General features: G+C 47.9%; 1 protein-coding gene across 1 annotated transcript; it reads right to left on the reverse strand.

The window, feature by feature from the left end:
- Window positions 1–6,297: 6,297 nt before the first annotated feature.
- Window positions 6,298–17,808, reverse strand: CCDC201 (coiled-coil domain containing 201). Its single transcript, XM_033411305.2, has 3 exons — window positions 17,260–17,808; window positions 10,802–11,281; window positions 6,298–7,977 (listed from the first exon to the last, which is right to left on the reverse strand). Exons 1-3 carry the CDS (start codon window positions 17,401–17,403, stop codon window positions 7,891–7,893), a joined length of 711 nt encoding a protein of 236 aa, XP_033267196.1. The 5' UTR covers window positions 17,404–17,808; the 3' UTR covers window positions 6,298–7,890.
- Between the last annotated feature and the right edge of the window lie 365 nt (window positions 17,809–18,173).

An 18,173-nucleotide genomic window follows, 5' to 3' on the forward strand; every position in this document is an offset into this window, starting at 1 on the left:
TGCCACCAAGGACGTCCCCTCTCTTTCTTATTTGAATTGAACATTTGCCATCATCTAAAAACTCTGCATCTGTGGATGGGGCTCGTCTCCTGTGGGACAGGCTGAGCTGTTAATGGGGTGCCTCGACATCTCTCTTTGGGGAGGTGCCCCATCTCCTCCTGGGACTGTGGGCCTGGCTGCATCCATAAACTGTAGGGAGACACCTAGACTCTCAGTGTCCAGTACATAAATCACCCTGTACTCACCATGCCTGTCAGCAATTAGAGCATCCGAGCCCTTCAGAGCTCCTCCTACATCCCCCATGAGTATTCCCACCCTCCTCAAGGGTCATAACAATCTTAAAAATATTACAGATGAAGAAGATGTGGCACATATATACAATGGAATGTTACTCAGCCATAAAAAGAAACGAAATTGAGTTATTTGTAGAGAGGTGGATGGACTTAGAGACTGTCATACAGAGTGAAGTAAGTCAGAAAGAGAAAAACAAATACCATATGCTAACACATATATATGGAATCTAAAAAAAAAAATGGTTCTGAAGAACCTAGAGGTAGGACAGGAATAAAGATGCAGACGTAGAGAATGGACTTGAGGACACGGGGAGGGGGAAGGGTAAGCTGGGACGAAGTGAGAGAGTGGCATGGACATATATACACTACCAAACGTAAAATAGATAGCTAGTGGGAAGCAGCCGCATAGCACAGGGAGATCGGCCTGGTGCTTTGTGACCACCTAGAGGAGTGGGATAGGGAGGGTGGGAGGGAGACACAAGAAGGAGGAGATATGGGGATATATGTATATGTATAGCTGATTCACTTTGTTATACAGCAGAAACTAACACAACACTGTAAAGCAATTATACTCCAATAAAGATGTTAAAAAAAATAGTACATAACTGGGTTAAAAAAGTACAATGTGAGGGGCTTCCCTGGTGGCGCAGTGGTTGGGAGTCCGCCTGCTGATGCAGGGGACACGGGTTCGTGCCCCGGTCTGGGAAGATCCCACATGCCGCGGAGCGGCTGGGCCCGTGAGCCATGGCCGCTGAGCCTGTGCGTCTGGAGCCTGTGCTCCACAACGGGAGAGGCCACAACAGTGAGAGGCCTGCGTACAATGTGAGAATCTCTCTTCTAACTAGGGAATTTAACCCATTTACTTTGGTTATGCTAAATTTGAACTTGAACCACCCTGCTTTTTAATTTTTTGTCTTGTTTTTGTTTTTTTCTTTTTATTAATTCACTTTCTTGCACTTTCATTGATTCACTTTATTGTGAATATTAAGACAGAGGGAAAAGAAAATTTCATTATTCACAGTATTAATTACTATATTATACCCCACTCATAATAAACAACACTTGAACCACTATCATTGCCCTACCCTGATTACATGCTATTCTTACGCATTATTTTAGTCCTGTGCTTTTTAAAAATCTCACAGAAAGATACTAATATAGGCATACATTAGAGATATTCAGGTTTGGTTCGAGACCACCACAGTTGAGCCAATACTGTAGTAAAGATACATGAATTTTTGGTTTCCCAGTGCATGTAAGAGTTATGTTTACACTACAGTCTATTAAGTGTACAGAGGCATGTCTAAAAAACAATGTATATTCCTGTCTTACCCCTAGACAGGAATAAAGACACAGACCTACTAGAGAACGGACTTGAGGATATGGGGAGGGGGAAGGGTGAGCTGTGACAAAGCGAGAGAGAGGCATGGACATATATACACTAACAAACGTAAGGTAGATAGCTAGTGGGAAGCAGCCGCATGGCACAGGGATATCGGCTTGGTGCTTTGTGACCGCCTGGAGGGGTGGGATCGGGAGGGTGGGAGGGAGACACAAGACGGAGGGGATATGGGGACATATGTATATGTATAACTGATTCACTTTGTTATAGAGCAGAAACTAACACACCATTGTAAAGCAATTATACCCCAATAAAGATGTTAAAAAATAAATATCATTTTAAAAAAACAATGTATATACCTTAATTAAAAAATACTTTATTGCTAAAAAATGCTAACCATCATCTGAGTCTTCAGTGAGTTGTAGTGGTAACAAAGATCACTGATCTCAGATCACCAGAACAAATGTGATGATGAAAAGGTTTGATATATTGTGAGAATTACCAAAATAAAATTAGCAAATGTTGGAAAAATGCCACCGATAGACTTTCGATGCAGGGTTGCCACAAATCTTCAACTTGTGAAAAACACATTATCTGTGAAACACAATAAAGTGAAGAGTAATAAAATGAGGTATGCCTGTATTTTATTTTGATAGTTTAAAATTCTAATTTATACTCCCCATTATTTTTCACCAGTCTTTCTTGCCTCTCAGACTAGCCTGCTGGGATAATACTTCTTGTTCCATCTTTTAGGAGCTCCTTTAGCTCAAGCTGCAGCAATAAATTAACTTTATGTTCATATGTAAATCTCTTCATCTCCCTTCTTAAAAGATGAAAAACAGGGCTTCCCTGGTGGCACAGTGGTTGAGAGTCCCCCTGCCAATGCAGGGGACACGGGTTCGTGCCCCGGTCTGGGAAAACCCCACAATGCCGCGGAGCAGCTGGGCCCGTGAGCCATGGCCGCTGAGCCTGTGCGTCCGGAGCCTGTGCTCTGCAACGGGAGAGGCCTGCGTACCACAAAAAAAATAAAAAATAAAAAAGATACAAAACAAAACTGTGTACACAACTATCGGTTGACAGTTTGTTCTTCCCTGAAAAATTTGAAATATTATCCCATCCAAGTTTAGTTGATGGTGTGAGGGATGGCTTCCATCACTGCTTTGAGAAATCTTGTGTCAATCAAGTTGTTTTTCCTTTGTGTGTTGTCTTAGGGTTCCCAGAGAAATGGAACTAATAGGTGTGTGTGTGTGTGTGTGTGTGTGTGTGTGTGTGTGTGTGTGAGAGAGAGAGAGAGAGAGAGTGGGGAAGAAGGAGGGGGAAAGAAAGAGAGGGAGGGGGAGAGAGGGAGAAAGGGAGAGATGGAGAGAGAGAGATTTATTTTAAGGAATTGGTTCCCACGAATGTAGGGGCTGGCAAGTCCAAATTCTGCAGGGCAGCGCAGCAGGCTAGAAACCCAGGGAAGAGCTGAGACTGCATCTTGAGTCTGAAGGACATCTGGAGGCAGAATTCCCTCTTCCTCATGGGACCCCCGTCTTTTCTCTTAAGGCCTTCAGCTGATTGGATGAGGCCCACCCATGTCATGGAGGGTCATCTGCTTTACTCAAAGTCTGCTCATTTAAATGTTAATTTCATCTAAAAAAAAAACCTTCACAGCGACATTTAGATTTAGGTTTGACCAAACAACTGGGCACCATAGCCCAGCAAAGTTGACACATAAAATTAACCTTCACCTGTGATGTGTAGCTTTTCTCTGATAGTGTCTTTAATTTCAAATAAAATCAACTCCTAGGAAAGAGATTTTAAAAATCATTATGAATAGCACAATATCCCAAAAGGAAAAAAAAAGGCATTTACAGGATTCTCAGAGAAGAGATACAACTAACTAGAAAACATATGGACATATGTTCAATAGAACTCTCAGTGAAAGAAATGTAAATTTAAAAAAATTTTCATATCACCTTTCAGTTTGGTAAATGTTTTGGTTTTTTTTTTTTTTTGCGGTACGCGGCCCTCTCACTGTTGTGGCCTCTCTCGTTGCGGAGCACAGGCTCCGGACGCGCAGGCTCAGCGGCCATGGCTCACGGGCCCAGCCGCTCCGCGGCATGTGGGATCTTCCCGGACCGGGACACGAACCCGTGTCCCCTGCATCAGCAGGCGGACTCTCAACCACCGCGCCACCAGGGAAGCCCCAGTTTGGTAAATGTGTTAAAAGATTTTTTAACCCTAGGAAAGCCACAGTGAGCTCCCATTTGGGCACTGCTCTTGGTAATTTGTACCTCACTTGGTAACACATAACAGGGACCACAAAAAGTATATTCTTTTTCCTGGTGTAGTTTCTATTCGACTTAAAATGAGACGTTGTCTCAGTTACATCCTTAAATCCAGTAAAATAACTTCAGGATTCTACATCACAAGATTGGTAGACATGGGCACAAAGCATTTTGTACTAAGGCTGTTATCACAGTGTTATTTATAATGATGAAAAATTGGGAACATACTGGTGGACAGAATGCTAAAACGAACCCCCAAAGAGTCCATGCCCCCGTATCTCTAAATCTGTGAAGGGATGAGATATCACCCCCCAACCCCAGTTGTGGGATTGGATATGTTACCTGGCACACTGGACCTCATAAAAGCCCTTGAAAGCAAGGAAATTTCTCTGGCTGGTGACAGAAAAGAAAGGCAGAGGGATTTGAAACGTGAACAGGTTCCGTTGTACGGTTGACAGCTGAAGACGGAGTAGGCCATGTAAATGTGGGCGGCCTTTGGGATCTGAGAGTAGCACCCAGCCCACAACCAGCAAGGAAAAGGGGCCCTGAGTCCTACGACCACAGGGAACTGGGTTCTTCCATTCTCTCCCAGGTGCCCCAGGTGAGAGTCTACCTTGATCTCACCTGGAGAGATCCCAGGCAGAGGCCCAGCTGAGCCACCAGAGCCAAGCAAAAGAGGTGGATTGCTTTGAGCCGCTACGTTTGTGGTCACTTGTCATGCAGCAGTAGAAAACTAAAACACAGCAGAAGCTAAGATACACTAATACACAAACCAAACATCCAGCAATGGGGAAACTGGAACACGTAAGGCTGGCGTGTCCATACAACAAACGCAGTCTCCACACAGCAGTTTTCTGAACCACGCTTAGTGACAAGGGGCGCTGCACATGCTGTGTGGACTACACACATTGTGCATAGACACGATCTTTTAGGGAAAAATGTGTTATTTAAATAAAGCTTAGAAATATCTTCTCATTTTAAGTTAGATAGAGACTGCAGCAGGAAGAAGGAGGCATTTCCTTTCCTTGTATGTTTTAAAACTGCATTTTCTGCAAAACATACAGGTTTGTATACATAACAAGAGTTAAGGAAATCATTTTCATTCCAAATAGTGGTATAAGTCACACCCATGCTGGGCTCTAAATGAACATCACTAGTGTGATTCCCAAGGGCTACCGTTAAGAGATTTGTCGTTTTGCCAACGACAACCATTCATTTGGAAATCTTGCAGATTCTCATTGTACATCCCACCTGAGCTGGCAGTACCCGTTGTCCTGAGTGCCTCGACCTGAGAATGTCCCCTCCTGTTCATTCCCAGCTTCTCCCAGGCCAGCCCTCCTCCGAGGATACAGTGGGGTGCTGGGGGTCAGACGGACTCCGCTCCACTTGCGCGATCTGGCCCTCGGGCAGCAGACTGGCCAGCACAGGCTTGTTCCTCTGCTTCCCGCCACCGCCCTCCAGTGGATGGAACTTGTGCACAAACACCTGTGTTTAACTTGGGAGATATTCACGAGAATTGCACTTTAACTAACGGGCCTATGATACTTACATATACTCCAATTGTATGAATGTAAGAATCTGGTTTTTCGGTTCGTTTTTGGGGGTTGTTTGTTTTGTTTTGTTTTTTTTGGCCATGCCATGTGGCACGCAAGATCTTAATTCCCCAACCGGTGATCGAACCCACGCCCCCTGCATCGGGAGGGCGGAGTCTTAAGCACTGGACCACCCGGGAAGTCAAGAATCTCTTTTGTTAACACATAGGAGAGTGTGGACAAAGGATGTCCCCTGCCATTTCAGTGAACAAAGGATGTTGCAGTCCTCAGCCACTGCCGCTGCTCCAACGGTGCACCCTGAGGGGATTCAGGATGGAGAAAAACTGGATGCTGGCCCTGGATAGCTAAGGTGCACATCAAAGGAATGATTTCGAGGACTCCAGCCTCTTGCGTCTTCCCATATAGAAAAGCACTAGAGGCTTTAACTTGAGATGTCTGCTTCTTTAATTAGCAATAATATTTTGATGTTCAACGACCTTTTTTTTTTTTCCAAAAACTGTGATATATCCTGGCTCCTCCTTTACCTCTTCAGAACCATCCCTCTGAGTGATCCAAGAGGCTGTATCCAGGCTTAAGTCCTCAGTAAGTCCACTGAGTAGAAAAATTCTCAGATTTTAGGTTGTGCGTTTTTTTCAGTCAACAAGACTCAACATAAATATCTAGGAAATTATCTCAGGGGTAAACCTTTTTCCTGAGTCCCTATAATTCCCAGTCTTTCAAAACAAGCTTCCCCAAAGTCCCTACATTATTTTTCTTCCTCCCTAAACTCATTCTCAATCAGATTTCTTTTAAAGGATGAAAACAGATAGAATTCACGTGGTTACACGTCTGAATTACTTTATATCAGACACAGACTTTGGGAACAGTTCTCGTGAAAATTGTTTATTTTTAATGACAAAGACGGGAAGGAATTACACTGAAGTATTTAATCTCCATGGTATTGCAATTATAGGTAGTTTTTCTGCTTCTTAATTTTTCAAATGTAACACAAAAGTATGAACTATTTTATGCTCTGGTAATTGTTATAAAAAAGGAAAAGTGAACAAGTCGAATAGTCAGCTTGTAAAGGAGAGAGTAGCTCATAAAACTTAAATGTTTAAACACACTACACAGTAAATAAGTTCTTGCCAGCATATATAAGAATATCAACAGAGGAAATTTGAAGCAACTATCCCAATAATTGCAGCCCTCAGCCTGCATCTAATCCCCTGTGAGGAATCCCGTTCATTCCTTCTTTATTCAAAACCTCCACACAAATGAAGTCTCTTCCAGGGAGCATCTTTCTGATCTAGAATGCCCTCCACCCACCCAGCAGCTCCAGAGTAAGACTCTTCCCTCTCTCTTAGACCATCCTCAACCTTGCCGTCCCTTGGAATCTGCCGCCTCCTGTCGTTTCAGGCCAGCCTGAGGCTCTGTTTAGGGTGCCCGGTTGGACTCTGCTCTAGCAATAGGCTTTATCTGCGTCCCTGAGAAGACCCAGGTCACGGATGACTGGCCTGGAGGATGGGCTGCGGAGGCAGCACACGATGGCACTGGAAACGTAAGCGTTTTTGGTTTTTAGAAGGAAGAAAAAAACCACTTTTAAAGTGGAGGGGTGGTGTGAAAGCATTTACAAGGATAAAATCTAGCTCTGTATTCATAATCACAACGGGTCCACTAACAGACGTGTCTCAGAAATGCCTGGACCTGGGACGCTGATGCCGGGCTATGCTGACTGAAGTGACCTGGGCACCCGTTGTTTTTTTCCCTTACAGTATGAGGGTCACAGAAACCTCCAGCCCTTTCGTGGGATCTTTATCCTAAGCAGTGAGGTAGAGAGCTCAGTTCTAGAGAAGGACGGGACAGGAGACAGCCCCGCACAACTGCAGGGGTTTAAATTCCTCACCCCGCCCCCCAATACCCTAAACAAACCAGCAACCACAAAGTCTCAGAATGCCCTCCAGTTGAGAGCCACTGTTTTGGCCTTTCCTGGAGTGGCAGTCTAAGACCCTGTCCTCTCCAGCTGGGTGGGCTGCCTAGCTCCTTGGTATTTACCTGTGAAACTTGGTCCTATTCCCTACATTGTGTCATCCCAGCATCTCAGGCTCATCTGGCGGTGCTGGGGAAGAAGACAGGGCAGATGGGTTACGTCTCATCTCCGGGTACCTCCAGGGTGACCCTGGGGCATCCACCTCACCTGTCTGTACCTACTTCCTCTATCCCCTCATCTCAGTTGGCGCCTCTGAAAGCCACATTTGGAATCTGAGTAACAAGATCATACGCCAGTTCCTCCCAACCCACCCAGAGGTGCAACGGAGGTCAAGGTTGGACCCAGAGCAAGTCCTGAGGAAGGTGTGGGGTTGACAGACAGACAGTCGGATGGACAGATGAGTAAGTCAGGCCACAGCAGGAGCTCCCGAGCACAGCTGCGTCCCGGTCCCGGGGCTGAGCACTCAGTCGTCTTCGATGGTGAGTTCGTGCTGGGTGGCCTCCTCGATGCTCTGAAGCTGATGGATCTCCCACTGCCTCAGCCGCTCTGTCTGTTAAAAGAAAGGCATCTCTGAGGTCTACCTTGTAGGAGCACTGACCTTTGCTAGAGACAATCTGTGTTGGAAAAGCAGGTGCCCACCCAGGGCTGCAGACCCTCACACGGGTTGACTTTCGGGCACCACCCAGGACTCACAAGTGAGAGCTGGCCTCGCCAGCGTCCACGGCTCTGCCCCCGCATGCCGGGCACCATGACCCCAAGGCGGAGCTAGCAACCTCCCAGAGGACCGAATCCCAGTGTGGGGACAGGCAGGTATGTGAGTGGATGGGGTTAGGACCCCAGGGTCTGGGTCTGACAAGGGCACAGAGAGGTCACTGGGGAGGGGACAGGAACAAGGAGGGACCAGCTAGGCATGGTCCCTAGGGGAACGTGAGGGGTGGTTGGCACCTGCAGATAAGTGAGTGTCTGTGTGAGGCTGTCTAGACGGGCCATTTTCCTGCTGTGTTTTCAAGGGGCTCTTCCAGAGCTGCCCAGGGCAGGGGAGGGAGGGAGAGTGTCCCCAGGACAGCGTGGGGAAGATGGAAGCAGGATGACTTAGGTTGCTGAACAAGGCAGAGGCACATAGAAAGTGGAGGGGGGCAGGGCTCAGGTGGCTTAGCCAGATCCCGTGGTGTTTGGTGTGGGGACTGGGTCTCAGAGGACAATCGCGGAGGCGAAAGGAAAGAAGGCTGGGGTCTGCCGGCCACCGATGGCAGGCCCGCTGTGGGTCAGGGTCCCCCAAATACCCTGAAAGTATAAAAATAGAGGCAAGCCCTAGGGGCAAAGTGAGGAATGGGAGAGCCTGGTGCCGTGGAGGACTCAGTGTCTGTCCCAGGGATTGAGGAAGAGGGTCTCTGCCTGCATGGAGGGGCTGCACTGCTTCTGGGGACCCAGGCTCAGCTGGGGGTAGGTAGGGTTTGTGGCAATCTCCCCCCACCAAAAACAGTGAGACCTGCAGGCCCCTTCTCTCCTTCAGCTCCAGAATATTCCAGCCAGGCTCATGCTTCTCCTAGCAGAAGGACATTCGCTTGTGGGGATACTGACCAGTGAGAGGAAGCATCTGTCCTGCAATGGAGAGGCAGCCGAGGCCCCCGGGCAGCCCCCGGTTGACAGGTCCCACCCAGAAATGCACACAGAGCTTCTGACCTGCTGGTAATTACCTGCTCCTGACTACAACCAGGCACGGTCCTGAGACTCAGCAGGGTGTGGAGGGTGGCATCAGAAAAACTCACTCCATGAGCAGCGGCCCCAGAAAGGCAAGTGAAGCCAAGCAGAGGGGGCAAAAGGCCAATGAGAGGAACTTACGGGAACGAGGGAGCTCCTGGAAAGTCAAGTCGTCCTGCAGTAGGTAACCTTGGAAGGTAGAACCGAATGACACTCTGAAGAAGTAGGGTGGAAAAGTAAGACAGGAAAGAGAAAAGAGAGCACTAGGCAATGAAGATGACACAAATAAATGAAAAGATATTCTGTGCTCATGGACTGGAAGAATTGATATTTTTAAAGTGTCCATGTTACCCAAAGCCATCTACAGATTCAGTGCAATCTCTATCAAAATTCTAATGGCATTTTTTACAAAAAAATTTTTATGAACAATTTTAGAATTCATGTGGAACCACAAAGGCCCCCACAGAGCCAAAACAATCTTGAGAAAGAACAAAGCTGGGGGCATCATGCGTCTCCTGATTTCAAACTATATTACAAAGCCATAGTAATAAAAACAGTATGGTATTGGCATAAAAACAGACACATAGATCAAAGGAACAGCATAGAGAGCCTAGAAATAAACCCATGTATATATGGTCAATTTATGACAAAAGAGCCAAGAATGTACAATAAGGAAAGGACAGTCTCTTCAATAAATTGTGTTGCAAAAACCAGACAGCCACATGCAGAAACAATGAAACTGGAACACTATCATACACCATACACAAAAACCAACTCAAAACGGCTTAAAAACTTGAATGTCAGACCTAAGACCATAAAAGTCCTAGAAGAAAACATGGGGGTGAGCTCCTTGACAATGGTCTTTGTGATGATTTTTTTATTTGACACCAAAGCAAAGGCAATAAAAGTAAAAACAAACTAAAAAGCTTCTGCTCAGCAAAGGAAACCATCAACAAAATGAAAAGCAACCTATGAAATGGGAGAAAATATTTGCAAATCGTATCATATCTGATAAGGGGTTAATATCCAAAATAGATAAAGAATTTATATAACTCAATAGCCCCAAAGCAAACCCAACTTAAAAACGGGCAGAGGATCTCGTGTGAAAGGCAAGGCAGCAGTGTCCACAGCAGTGCCCCTTCCCGAGAAGCTCCTAGAACATGAGGTCACCAGAGGACCAGCTGAGGGGCTGGGAAGCAGAGCTCACAGCGGGAAGGGACCAGGAGACCCTCCACCCACCAGGACCCCGAGGTCGGCCAGAACAGGGGAGCAGGTGCGGCTGCAGGGGCTCGTGGCTGAGAGGAGGACAGAGCAAGGGGCTTTCTGGGGACTCCCACCCTGTGCTATCTCATCCCTACAGCACGGGAAGGCAGGCTATGCTAAGGAGTTTGGGGAGCACATGGGAACCGTGGGAGGCACATATTTCATGGCACAAGCAAAGGTCCTTCCCGTGGGGTCACGGGGACCCCTCAGAGTGGGGGAAGGATGGGGTACAGGCAGGGCCCTAAGCTGGACGATCTCCTCCAGTCCTGGTGACCTCACAATGCCCAGGCCAGGGGCCCATCAGTGAGGAAAGGGCAGCGTTTGCTCTCTCAGTTGCCACCAGGATGCTTCCCAGGGGGCCTTGGGCAGGGGCCCAGAGCTCCAGGGGATGGGTCGGGGTCAGGTCCTACCGCAGCAGCCAGTCTCTTCAGGTCCCGTGGCCTCCTCCTGGCTGTGTTTGGGATCCCGGGCAATCCCGGGTTTGGTGGCGATCTCCTTGCTCGGGGGGACCTGCGCTGCTGCTGCTGCCGCCGCCGGGTGACCGAGGCTGGCACGGGTGGCTCTTCCTCCAGCGCAAAGGGGTCCGAGTTGGATCCTAGCTGCCCACTGGACACCTCAGAGGCCCGGATGGTGGAAAGCCGCCTCTTTCTGAGGGGGGCCTTGGGGCTGAGCTCTCCCGGGGATGAAGGGAGGTCCCAGGGGGAGCGCACAGGCAGTGGGGACCCGCCTGCAGAGCCCCCTTCCTGGCGTGAGGGGACATCGCCCAGTAGCTCTGAGTGCCAGCTGGGGGCAGCTCCCTCTGGGGTGCTGTGCTTTAGGACCCTTGTCAGGGACGTCCGTCTGGTCACGGAAGAAAAGCCCTCATCCTCAGAGGACCTCAACTCAGGAAGCTGCCAAAACAAAGCACAGAGGTCAGCATCCCAGAAGGTCACAGCAAGTGGAGCCTCGGGCCCGGCACCAAGCCTCACCGGGCACATTCCTGAGGTACAACCATGAGGCAGACACTCCAGGTCTGCCCCAGCGAGGGAAGCTTCCAGCACCAAGATGAAACCCATCACAGGACAAGACCACACTCATGCTGTGCCTGCCTTTTCAATAGTTTTGTCTTTTTTTGGTGAAAATTTTAAGCATCCGTCAGAAAGATGGTTTTTAAGGATAGGACTGAAAACACAGAGGACTTTCAGGTAATACTTTTCAGAAAAAAAAAAGTTTGAAATGTCAATGAAATCATCTCAACATTGAAACTCAACATGAAAAAACAAAGCTGCGGTTTTGGGTACGTAAGTGGAATTGTGTTGTGCAGGTGCAGATGCTGAGAGTGGGGTGAGGTGTGATGCTTTTGAAAAGCTTGATAATATCCCAGTGCCAAACCCCATGACAGACAGCAGCGAGTCCATCGTGGCCACCTTTTTTCTTCTTCCAAAATAAATCCTTGACTAAACCATTAGAGGTGCTGAAAATACAGTCTAAGGAGGGCTTCCCATGGACACATTTATTCCATGGAGTGTGCTGCAACGTTCAAAATCTGTTCTCCTGGATTTCTCACAGTGTTCTTATGAGGTGGGTGTGATCTGCATCAAGGAACTGAGGGGAACATCAAGGCGGGGTGGGGTGAGTGACCAGAAGCAGGTAAGCAGAAGAGACGAGCTGTGGATCAGAGCTGTTGACGCCCACGTCTGTGGAGGTCTGGCTTCATGCACCAGGATGACTTGAGCTCCGCCAGAAAGCAGGGAGGAAGCGCCCCTCCTCCTGGGAGGATGAACTGATCACGATCATTTACATGGCGCCTTCTGTGTAGCCCTTGGGGTCCTTTTGAACATTGTTTCCTTTAGCAAAAATGCTTAGAATGGATTAACGTAACTCTAAATAAACCTGAAAGATAAGATTTACTCCAGAGAAAGAGTTAGTATCAGAAACTACCAAACTATCTTCCAAAGTGGCTATGCCATTCTTCCATCCCTTCCATCCCACCAGCAGCGAGGGAGAGTTCTGTTTCTTCCACACCCTCACCAGCATTTGGTACTGTCAGTTAAAACTTTTTTTTAATAATAAATGTATTTATTTTATTTATTTATTTTTGGCTGAGTTGGGTCTTCATTGCTGTGTGTGGGCTTTCTCTAGTTGTGGTGCGCGAGCTTCTCATTGTGGCTTCTCTTGTTGCGGAGCACGGGCTCTAGGCACGCGGGCTTCGGTAGTTGTGGCACGTGGGCTCAGTAGTCGTGGCTCGCGGGCTCTAGAGCGCAGGCTCAGTAGTTTTGGCGCATGGGCTTAGTGGCTCCGCGGCATGTGGGATCTTCCCAGACCAGGGATCAAACCTGTGTCCCCTGCCTTGGCAGGCAGATTCTCAACCACTGCACCACCAGGGAAGCCCCTAAAATTTTTTTTAAATTTCAGTTTTCTAATAGGTGAGTAGTGGTATCTCATTTGCGTAGTAGTTTTCATTTGAATTTCTGTAATGTCCAATGACATTGAACATCTTCTCATTTACTTATCATCTACTTATCTTGTTTCGTGAAGTAAAGTTCAAACAGCTGCCACATCAAATGCAAAGAGAAAAAACTCACCTATTAAAAGACTCTCAGATTGGATTAGAAAGAGGATCCAACTCCACACTGTATACAGCAATAGGCACTGAAGATGAGGTGTTCAGAAAGTTTTGAAGTAGAATGATGGCAAAGACAATCAGAGAAGAACAAGTGAAAAAATTCAGCGACTTCACTATTTATATTGGAAAAGGCTGAATTCATGGCAAAATACATTAAGATCATAAAAGTACAGTGTAATAAAAGCCAAAATGCTTTTCTGTTATAATTATCTTTGCACCAGACAGTATAGCATCCACACTCATAGAGCAAAATTCAAGGAGAAATAAGGAGAAACAGAAATAAAGTAGTAAGGATAATTCACTTTTTTTTTTTTTAGCCCCTGCTAGATCAAGGAGAAAAATAAATGATCCAAACCCCTTGGAAGGTAATCAACACTTATCCAAAGAGACTAAGTCTTCCTACTTCAAACAGGGACTGAGATCTCAGAATAAAGACGTGGGCTGAGGGGGAAGGTTGGGCTTTTACAAAAAAGAAACTTCAAGCGAAGATATTCTTTTTTTTTTTTTTTTGCGGTACGTGGGCCTCTCACTACTGTGACCTCTCCTGTTGCGGAGCACTGGCTCCGGACGCGCAGGCTCAGCGGCCACGGCTCATGGGCCCAGCTGCTCCGCGGCATGTGGGATCTTCCCGGACCGGGGCACGAACCCGTGTCCCCTGCATCGGCAGGCGGACTCTCAACCACTGCGCCACCAGGGAAGCCCTAGCAAAGATATTCTTATTAACAGGAGCTACTTTTAACTAACCCACTTATGAAAGTGAATAAAGAGCCAATAATTCAATTTTGGAAGTTTGATGGTTTTTAAAAAAGCGATATTGTAACATGTTGAAAAAATGTTTTAGTATTACAGAAAAAATGACTTAGTATTGTCTTACAAATATATATACAAAGCTTACAGATAAAAAATTAGTATTGTTTTAAAAAGATGGTCTCGAGGGCTTTCCTAGATTACTAGGAAAAAGCAGAATAATTTTAAAAAATCTAAAACAAAGTTGGATTCTTATTCACATCATTCACCATGATAAATTCCAAATGGATATTTAAATGTATAAAAGCAAAGCTATATAAGAATTGGAAGGAAACAGTGGTGAATTCCTCTGTAAATTTGTCAGAAATAAGGCTTTTTAATAACTCATAATACAGAAGCCATAAAAGAAAAGAATAAACTAAATATAATTTTTTAAAAAGATGATATACTAAATGAAAAAAGATAAAACACAAGTTCTAGAAAAGATAAATAAGGTGTTAATTTTCTAATATCTAGGAAAAAACTGACAGCCTAATGGATAAATGTGCAAGGACCCTTAACAGTGTTTTATATACAATTTTTAAAAAAATATACAGATAAGGAAAGATCTCTTTGTTTTAGGTAGAGTCCTTTTGTACAAACGGAGGGAAAAAAAGAATCTAAAGAAAGTTCCAGAAGAGGCTAAAAACATGATGTTTACTTATGCTGTGGGCTGGACAGAGGGTGGCGGGAGTCACTGTGTACCTGTTTATGCTTTTTTATTTGGAAACCATGGGTACGTATTACCTCTTTACAAATGAAAAAGAAAAGAAAGCCCTACTTGGCTGGTGAAGAGACAGGCACACCGAGACTCAGAAATCCCCCCAGGAATCCCCTGGTTGGGACGGAAGTGGTTGAGGGGTCTCGAGTCAGCTGGTCCCACTGGAGCCAAAATACAGGGTTATGAAGGTCAGGTTTTGAACTTCCCCTGGGGCCTGTGACCTAATTGTGCAGCCCAGCTTTCCATTTCGCTTCTGGAGCAAGGCGTTGCATGGGTTCCCCTCTGCTGCCCACTGCTTCCCTGGGCCTCCAGGCTTTCCCCAGAGAGGCCGAGACCCAGGACAGAGGGTTTGGGGGATAAGGGGTGTGGGGAGTGGGGGGCAGCAGAACAAGGGAATCCCCTCTGATGTCTCTGGGATGGTGCATTGGGTGCCATGCCTGGGCAAGCGGGGCCTCCGAGCACAGGTTGCCCGTTGGGGAGAAAAGTGGGCCTGGGTCCCCAGGCCAAGGACCAGGAGGCCCCCTGATGCCAGCGCAGGACCTGCCCGACCTACCGGGAGCTCAGGCGGATCCTGCTTCTGCCTCAGCCGGCGGCAGGAGCTGGTGTCCCCCTACCTCGGCCGCCTGCAGCACCCCTCCCCTCCTGCCTGGTCCCCGGCACCCCACCAAACCCCCACCCTCCAGCCCCATCGTGCCCCGGCTTACCTGCGCCCCAGGCACACCCAGAAGCCTCCCTCTCCACCGCCCCACCTCGACCCTGCCTGCACGCCCGCATCCCCCCTCCTCGCCCCCATCCTGCCGCCTCGCCCCCATCCTGCCCTGGGCTACCTGCGCCCCGGGGTCCATCCTGCTTCCCAGCGGGGACCAGATGCCTTGGCGAGCTGCAGTGCACGGCGAGCCCCTGCGCCCTGAAGTACCCGCCGGGTCCACACGGCAGGCCCACGCAGGCGTGCAGGAGCCCACCTGTATGCAGTCTCCCCTTGATGACCCCGCAGGTGCAAGAGCCACGCAGGGGTGGAGCCCCGAGCCTTGAGCGGCTCCACCTGGCAGGTTCCTCTGTGTGCAACTGGGTTGTGTGTCCGGGCCTTCAGGAAGTCAGGGCCCACAGGTGGGTGCCCTCACAGTGTGCCAAGTGGTTTACCAATATTGCCACCACATCCTAAAGGAGTGGAGGTCATCGCCCCACCTCCGTCCCCAAGGCATCCGAGACCAGATATGCCCTGTCGTGACTGGAGTGCAGAGTCAGAAGGTAGGACAGCTGAGGGTGACCGCAGCAATCGGACTCCGCAGTCCCAAACTTGAGCTGATTGGAACTACTCCAGGGCCTGTTGGAGCCCCCAGCTGGGCCCAGCCGCAAGTAGGTCTGCACGAGGACCCATAATTGGCATTTCTAACGAATCCCAGGTGACGCTGAGTGAACGAATGGTAACACCACTTCAGAATACTGGTCACTTAACACACTAACCTCCCACCTCGCCTTAAGCATCTTGGGGGGTGGGGAGGGGCTGAAGGGAGGGTGCAGCAGAGAAGAGCAACAGCCGCCACCCTGAACCCGCAGCCTGTGAATGTTGGTTCTGAGACGTGATCTCAGCCTCCGAGGAACCCAGAGCAGCATGTTTATTATCCCCATTTCAATGAGGAGGAGACTGAGCCGCGAGGGGGGCAGGGTAGCGTCCCAAGATCATTTATGGGCGCCTAGCAGAACCACTAAATCCTCACCCTCTGAAAAACCTTTCTCGGCAAAGATCTGATAAACGCGTTCACTCTCAGGTGTGACTAATAATACTTCAAAATGAACAACAACAACAGAAAAGACGAGAACCCCAGACTGTCTGACTCCAAAATCAGCACGCTTTGCCCTTGCTACTCTTCTGGTATTTTTAAAAAGTATTATCCATCTGAACTTTGCCACTAAGTTGCTGTGTGATTTTGGGTGGCTGGATTTTGTCCCCGTTCTCTCCTTTGTCTTTAAATTGAGGCACTATCTGAGGTCACATCCTAATGCTTTGAGATCCCTGAATCCTGGAGGCGCCCAAGAGTGTTGAAGGAGATTGTCAGAGACAGGGGTTCTACTGGGGACCCATCCCCTTCTGTTGGCACAGACCATCACACTGGGGAAGCTCTCCAGGCTCAGGTGCTGTGGGTGGTGGAAGGGAGCACTCGCCACCCTGCTTCTTGGGCTCTCGGTGGCCACAGCCCTCCCGGAGGGCAGGTCAGCTTTCAGCGTTGGGTGCAAGGCTTGAGAGCACGCACGACCTTTGAAGGGGCAGTTCCACTTATAGAAGCATCAGGAGACAATGAGGCCAAGTAGTCACTCATTTCCTCTTACGTCTGTGGAGCGTTAATTTTAAGAGCCCTGATAGAAGTGCACACACATCTAAGGACAGGAATGCTCTGCAGCCAGTAATCTGTGTGTCAACATGTGTACACACATGTGTACATGTGCATGTATGTACACACATGTATGCTTGTGTATGTAAATACACTGTAGACAAAATGTTCATAATATATTAAATGAAAAAATGCTGTAGAACAGACGGTATAGTGTGATCCCGTTTTAAAAATCACACAGACACATCATACACACACACACACACACACACACACACACATCCAAAAAGAGATTCATGGAAATGGGAACATTGGTAATATCTAGGAGGTAACATGATGGGAAATTTTAACATCACTTAAATCCATTTTACGTTTTTCTAAAAAAAACATGTAATTAGTAAATAATAATTAAAAAATAAAGCTCACCTGGTACAGTCCATCATTTTCCAGATGGGGAAACTGAAGATTGCAGAGGGGAAGAGTTTGCCCAAAGCACTGGAGTGAATAAGGTGGGAGCTGCCTGGACACTGTCCAGCACCCTGAGGTCTGGCCCAATGTTTTCTGCTGCATCAGTACACCCCCAGGGTCCCCCTGACCTCATGGCACCTGGGCACACCGCTTTGAGTATAACGTAAGGCTCTTCTGTTTGTGTTTGTGAATGAAAACATTGTGAAATCTTCAGTGTGTCCAGAGTCGCATTAGGCTAGCACACAGTGTTACCTGTCATCAGTGCCCTTCACTACAACATCGGGCAGCCCTCTGGGGAGATGTGCGGGGGCCTGGGCATGCACAGGGGCCCTGCACGGACTCCAGGCCTGGCCCATGGCAGAAACTGACCCACACCCTCCAAGCTCCTGATCTGTGCCAAGAGCCCGCTACATCCCTTGTGTTGACTCCCAGAAGCCCGAATTCCCCTCACCGTGCAGGTGAGGACCTGGGGAGGCTGAACTCAAGTGTGATTCAAGTCCAAGTTGCAGGCACGCACATGCCTGCTAGTCTGCCACACTGAACGCTGCATTACGGATACAAATAATGCTCCTGGTGTAAGAAGGGCTGCTTCAGAGCCTGGCTCTGGTCATTGAGAAGGTGTGGGCCCAGGCCAATGAGAGTCATCCCACTGTGTGTTCTGATCATGTGTAGGAATTCCTCAGTACGATGCTGGGCACATGGTAGATACTCAGCAGCCGGCAGCATCTTTTGTCAGCACGCCTGCTGCCCATGTAAGACTTGTCATGCTCCACCAGTGGTTTCCATTTCCACCGTACACTGGGGCCTCTTCTGAACTCCAGCACAATGAATTACTTATTGTTTCTGTATTGTATATATTTTTCTTTTCTGTA

Source organism: Orcinus orca, chromosome 9 (assembly GCF_937001465.1).
Source record: "Orcinus orca chromosome 9, mOrcOrc1.1, whole genome shotgun sequence".
Taxonomy (NCBI): domain Eukaryota; kingdom Metazoa; phylum Chordata; class Mammalia; order Artiodactyla; family Delphinidae; genus Orcinus; species Orcinus orca.